The 6,839-nt window shown below is 28.1% G+C and overlaps 1 protein-coding gene across 2 annotated transcripts; it reads right to left on the reverse strand.

The window, feature by feature from the left end:
* Window positions 1–1,880: 1,880 nt before the first annotated feature.
* LOC149054361 (transmembrane protein 19-like) lies at window positions 1,881–6,118 on the reverse strand. 2 transcript variants are annotated; one of them, XM_089230332.1, is made up of 7 exons: window positions 6,054–6,118; window positions 4,748–4,935; window positions 3,714–3,818; window positions 3,337–3,474; window positions 3,127–3,276; window positions 2,945–3,049; window positions 1,881–2,083 (listed from the first exon to the last, which is right to left on the reverse strand). In XM_089230332.1, exons 1-7 carry the CDS (start codon window positions 6,101–6,103, stop codon window positions 1,896–1,898), a joined length of 924 nt encoding a protein of 307 aa, XP_089086458.1. In that variant the 5' UTR covers window positions 6,104–6,118; the 3' UTR covers window positions 1,881–1,895. The 2 variants fall into 2 exon arrangements, with proteins under 2 accessions (XP_089086458.1, XP_089086459.1); XM_089230333.1 differs by lacking the exon at window positions 6,054–6,118 and having other exon boundaries at window positions 3,714–3,837; window positions 4,748–4,765.
* Between the last annotated feature and the right edge of the window lie 721 nt (window positions 6,119–6,839).

A 6,839-nucleotide genomic window follows, 5' to 3' on the forward strand; every position in this document is an offset into this window, starting at 1 on the left:
TGATATGTATGTGTTATAGTCTTCACCATGTTTTACATTAATTCAAATTAAATAAATTATAAAAATAATTATACAACAACTTAACAATCAAACAAAATATACATTTTACAGATAAAAAAAAATTAAGGTTTATATAAAAAAAAGTATATGTATATAAAAATTACAATATAATATTTACAACAAAACATTTCAGTCAGTCTAACTCCAACATTAAAGAAAGTAAAACTAAATACAAATCCAACAAAAGTTTAGACCTAGCTATTAGAATGGAATAAATAGTCACATTAAATAAAAGTCTCAAGTGACCATATTTTTTATGTTTATGGCCAAACTAAGTACGCAATTTTTGGGGTTACAATTCCCATGATAACACTCGATATCAAGTTGACACTGTGATTATCCAATATTCTTCTTCCGGATATGTGCACAACATCTTTACCTGGGTGTTCTACTATTGCTCCTGTTTTTCGATTATAACCTAAATAAAAATGATATAAAATACTTCATTGGTTTAATATGTGTTAATATCACTTTTTAGTTAAAGAACTATTACGATTACCTACGTTTCAATGATAGTTAATAATAATTACTAGGTAATATAGGGCTCGAATTTATAAATAAATACATATTTTTACTGTGATTTGATAAATTAATTTACGTAAGTAACAAATTAATTTCAAGGGATTTCCAATGAACTTAACTATTTTTTATTTTACATATTTTGCCATAAGTACAAGTGTTCACAAATTTCTCAATAATTCTATTTTTCCCTACATATTTTGACAATTTGTTCATTTACTATATTTTATTATTTATTAATAATTATTAATTGTACATGATTGTATTTTTCAATTTTCCAGTATTTTCAAAAGTACAAAATAGTAATAGAATAATACTAATTATTAAATTTAATAGACATTAAATAAATTAAATTATATATATATTTTATATATTTTATATATTTAATTATATACATTAAATATAACATTTTCGATATTCGTTTGATATATATGACCTCAATAAACAATACTAGATAACGATTCATGAGTACATGTTTGTGTTTGTATTAACATTTTCTGGGTTTAATCTGTGTTTATTGTTCATTATTCAAGATAATAAGATAGTTGCGTAAATATTTTTTAAAATTATATTTCATTATATTATTTATTATTATTATTATTATTATTTTTTATTTTTTTTTGATAATACATGTTATGAATTTTTTAGCACATATTTATGTACTTAAATAACGAATAATACTATTTTAGTAAAATATATTTCGTTGAATGTACTGAATATCAAAACAAAAGTTCTTAAACTTATGAGGAAAAAATAGAATTACCACTATATTGTGTCGTATATGCACTTTTCAGTGATATACCTCTTTCGACACTAAAGTTACCAAAAGACCATAAATTAACCGGTTACAGTTTGATCCTCTAGACGTCAATATAATTACCTTTACTGCTTAGACTTTCAATCTTCAAAGACCATAAATTAACCGGTTACAGATCAGATTGAAAGAATACAATTAACGTAGGACTACTTTCACCGTTTAAACCTTGAATCTTCAATGACTATAAATTAATCGGTTACAGATCAGATTTAAGGAGTATACTTAGAATGGTTGTGGCCACTCAAACAAAATATATAATTTTCGGGTCGGAAACACTTTTTATTCACTTATATAAACAAACACGAAATTTACAATCAAACGTATCGCAGTCTTGACATACCGCGACTGCCTCCTCTTATTATACTTTTTGCTTTATATCTACATTTTAACTGCCTCAGCACATTTGCTTCCTTGGCCTAATCTAATCTACAAATATGATTACTATTTTGTTTATATACATAGTCACCTATTACTACAATTGTAATGTGGCACCTAATACTTAATCAACAACGCTGACAACTAATCCGGCAAAACCTTCAGCTACTATTATTGGCCACTGTACAGGACTTCTGGCTAACATTTCTGCATCGATTGTATAGATAAGCATTGCATAATTTGCTAATCCGACAGCCATGCCACCCAAAAGACTGACAACCAATCCAAATACTGACACACCACCATTTGTACCTGGGCCATAGATTATACAATTAATAATACTCTAATTATATCAAATACTATCACTATTACAGATAATACAAATAATTTATTATAGTATAGTAAAATCAGCGCTTTCCATTTCCGCATAAAAAAGACTCAATGCCACACACATAAATAGTGTATATCAAAGTTTTATTAAAATATATAGCTTAATTCTTCACATAAAGATAGTACAATACCACAAAAATTTAAATATGAAAATATTACATAGAATTAAATGAAAATTCCATAGAATAAAGACACAATCCAAATTTGAAAAATCCATTATGTGAGTGTAATGTCAAAATAATTAATAATAGTATCTATATAGGTAGATGTATATATAATATACTATGATAGACATACCTAATTTCAAACACAACAGTCCCATTGTTCAAACATCTGTCCCTTTGTCCCTTGGGGAATCTTTAGGACAATAAAAATATAAAATGTCCAGTTTTCAGAATGTAGATAAAAAGTTAATAATAAAATAAAACTTGTGAGGTGGCTGGAACTGAGTACTAGTGACCAGACATTATTGAGCTACAATAAAACCAAATGGTTCATACTAATATCTGCTATCGAAGAGTTTTGCAGTTATAATACGCGCCACTGAAAAAATAATTTCTTAAAATCAAAAAAAGTCTGAATCAGTTTTAAAGAATTTCTACGAGTGTCTAAATTCAAAGTTATGGTTTTTGCCATGTGAAAAATATATGAATAAATCTGTGAGTGGTAATGGGATATCCACTATTTAATAATTTGTGTGCAATTTTGTCTTATGCTGTGTATTCTGCATATCAGTGCGGCAATGAACAACGCCTAGCCAAATAACTAAGTCTAAACAATCACCTTTGGGAACAGGTTTACCAGTTGTTATTAATATGGGCAAGCCTGTGTCCAAGACTGTTGCTAATTCTGAAGCCCAAGTATCACCGTTACAACTAGAAAAAGCACCTAAATAACACATAAGTACAATTTCAACTTACATTTTCAATATGTGAACCAATAACTTTAGCAAAATCAAATCTTACCAAGAATACCAATGGATAACCAAGAAGGCCGATAATAACGTTTGAAATCAACAGGTAGTTCACCACATCCGACGTCTAAAATGTACAAGAGCGCAAGTTGAGTAGCCATTCCTCCATTACATAACACTTGTATCCAGTTTCTTTGTCCACCTGTTTATTTATAAATGTATTAATAAAAACAAACAATATTAAAATAACTAAAGTATTAACCTTCTTTAAAGTCAGGTTCCAATTGTTTTTTAGTTTTACTCCGAAATTTTGTAGCTCTGGAAGATGTAACAAAAAATGTTAGCAAACATGCCAGAAATCCATAGCTGCTTAGTGTCAATACAAAACCAACAATCACACCTGAATAACATCAAAATTAAATTCATGTTGGTTCTATATTTATAGATTTAAAGTGCAGACCAGCGATTCTCAATCTTTTTAAGGCATTAAAACGTTTATAATCGTTATGTTTTAGCAACAATACTAAACACTTACAAATTATTTTATGTATAGCCAACTAAAAAATTTATTGGCAATGCCCCAAGTTGAAAATCGTTAGTTTATAACTATATAATATAGTACTTTACAAGAATACAAACCTAATAGTGCTCCACTTAGGTTTAAACTACGTTTGGTGTAACCACATACAACAATAAATAGTGGAATGAAAGTGGATATAAACCATCGAAGAGGTGGAAGTCCTTCTAAGAATTGTATTAACATCTAATTAATAAAATATAATTAATTGACATAGTTCATGTTCTATATTCATTTTAGAATAAGAACAGGTCTTGACTAGTTTTCATCGGTAGCGGTCAGATGCTAAAGCACAAGGCAAAGCATCAGAACAGAGCCACACCTATGGGCACAAGTCAACTGCCCAGCATCTTTCTTGTTCTCAAAAGAGCATAGGTACTATTAAAAACAGTAAATATCTTAATCCTTTCACTGCTACAGACGCAGTAGCGCCGATCACCTAATTTATCTATGACATATGTTACAATAAATTTTTTAGCTAGAGGGCTATCTAGAATATTATATACCTTTAAACGTAAAAATATACAATTATACATCACATTACGTATTAGTAGATGCTATGATTTGCATGTGATAGCTAAAATTATAAATATGGGAGATGATGAAGGCCCTTTGATATACAATGTCATAATATGTTTTTAGAAATTCAGCCCCATTGTACAGATGTTCAATCATGTCCAAAACATTTAAACCACTCACTGCTTTAGACATACAAATACATTTTTATATTTAATAATATTAACATTGGGCAGTAATCAAATAACTTTAGGAAACCCTGGCTAGCATTACTTTAAACTTAATTAGTTAGATCACATAGATCTCAAAACAAATATTTAAAAAAAAACTTCATTTTATGAATTACCTAATAGGTACACAGATTGCAGAGTATAAATAGTGTAGCAGTAAAAGGATTAATTTAATGATTTTGTAAAACAACAAGAATTCCTAGCCATGTCCAAATATTTATTTAAAAAGATTTATAAAAAAAAACACGAAATAACTATTGTGTTAAGTTTTAATTTTTATAAGTATCTCTAGTATCTCTAGAACTTTGATTAGGATTGTTTAATTGTTATGCTTAAGTTGATGAATTTACCATCTAGTTCATTTACATTATCGCCATAAAATTTTCGGAAAATAATATTGCTAGTCCATAAGATCATTGACAATGGAATAGAAACCATAGTTAAGGCAACTGATATGATTGGCTTTGAAACATTCATTTCTTCAGAATCACTTTTAATTTTGACCATGTTGACAGAAGAGAAAAATTGTTCTTGTAAACTGAAACAGAGACCAATTTGCCAAGGTATTTACTTCAGAAACAATTATATTATCAACAGTAAAACACTATGCTTCACAACAATATTATTATGTAACATGAAAATTAAGTTTGTAGGTTGATTGTATAGTTGAGTTCAATTAATTTATTCAATAAGATAAAGTTAATAATAATATAGAATGATATCTATAGTATAATTATTATTTGGTTTTTAATTATCTTTACATCAAAACCCACTTTTGGAAACAGTTTAATTGCTATCTATTAACAATTATTGTTATTGTCAAATATCAATTAATTGCACACAACAGTTAGAACTTATAAAGTACCATATAATTATTTCTTTATTTTGGGGGAAGGTAGTAGGAAATGCTAATAGTTAAATTACAAAACATTAAAAATAATAATGAATATCGGTACAAACTATAGTTTTAAATTACTTTTTCACTTATTGATTTTTTACAATATGAGCTATATTAATTAATTATGTTTAAATTGAACTAGAACATTCCAACCTTTTTTTGTAAAAAGTCTGTCTAGCTATGAGGGATGCGTTGTTTACACACACTGCATGACAATTTAAACTTATTTAAGGTAACTTTAAAGTCTTAAAAAACTGTTTTGAGCAATTCATCTAAAATCATGCATAAACCAACACACGCGCATACAAATAATTTCAAATTATAAAACTCGAGTACAACTAATTACCTTTCACAATTCTTACAATGTTAGTCAACACTCATTATACAAAATGACATATAAAATTATCATTGTAAAAATATAGGAGGTTAAAATTTGTTTTCTTATGATTTATAATTAGATTATTAATCATTTGATTATATATAAACAAAAGAAAATAAATAGCTAATTTTTAAGTATGTGACAGCCAATCAGAATCGAAACATTTATAATATAAGTTAATTGTGGTAATTAATAATACTCAATACCCAATGGCATTGGTCTAAGTAAACAGTATATCGATCATGTTCAATCAAAAAACAAATAGAACAAAAATGATCATGAAACGTTATGTAGATATAGTATAAAATATTTAATAAAAGTTTCCAATAATATTTTATTATGTAACTGACAACAGGTCCGATTTAAATAAAAACATTACATTTTTTTATATGTTTTTGAACGAATCATGTTAAAACGCTTAAAGAACATCAACTTCTCTTCCACAAGTCACAACCTTTAAAACTGTTAAGATTACAATTTCTACGGGCGGGTAGTAAGTTGTAGTCACCTGATCAGCAAAATGAACGGACAAAGTCGACGTGTTTATCAGACGATTGACGCGGGATGATGAATGTGGTTATTAAATTTAAATATAAATTAAAAAGTGTTGCTCAAACGAGTTAACTATAAAGATTGGAAATCACAATTAAAACTATTTACAAGTCCTGATCCGTACATGATTATAATTATTATTAAAAATTGCTACAAATTGCAATACAAAAGCGATATAGGTAATAACAAATTTAAACTTTGAACGCACATAAGCGGCACGACGGCTCGTCGTAATCACAATTGTTAAGAACCCATAACTACGACACAGTTGATTTTGATACATCTATATGTTAATACATATATAGAGGTATTTCTTTATAATCAAAATGCAGAGTGTGTGTGTCGTCCGACGCTGACACCGTGGGAACCGCTGAATAAGGGTTTTTGATGTGAGACGGGGCACCGTCTCGACAACACACAGGGAGTCAGTCAGTAGTAGTTAGAACCGAGCCTTAGACATAACGTATATTTAACCAGAGCATTTTACATGTATCGTACGATTAGTCGTAATATAACCAGTGTTTGATTTACAATTTATAGTTATACTTAAATCTTTTTTACTAACAATTTAAATAAATACATTCATTATTTAATATTAAATTGGTGCGTACGT

This window comes from Diuraphis noxia, unplaced genomic scaffold, assembly GCF_037042655.1.
Source record: "Diuraphis noxia isolate RWA-SAM2 unplaced genomic scaffold, SU_Dnox_SAM2 contig0007, whole genome shotgun sequence".
Taxonomy (NCBI): domain Eukaryota; kingdom Metazoa; phylum Arthropoda; class Insecta; order Hemiptera; family Aphididae; genus Diuraphis; species Diuraphis noxia.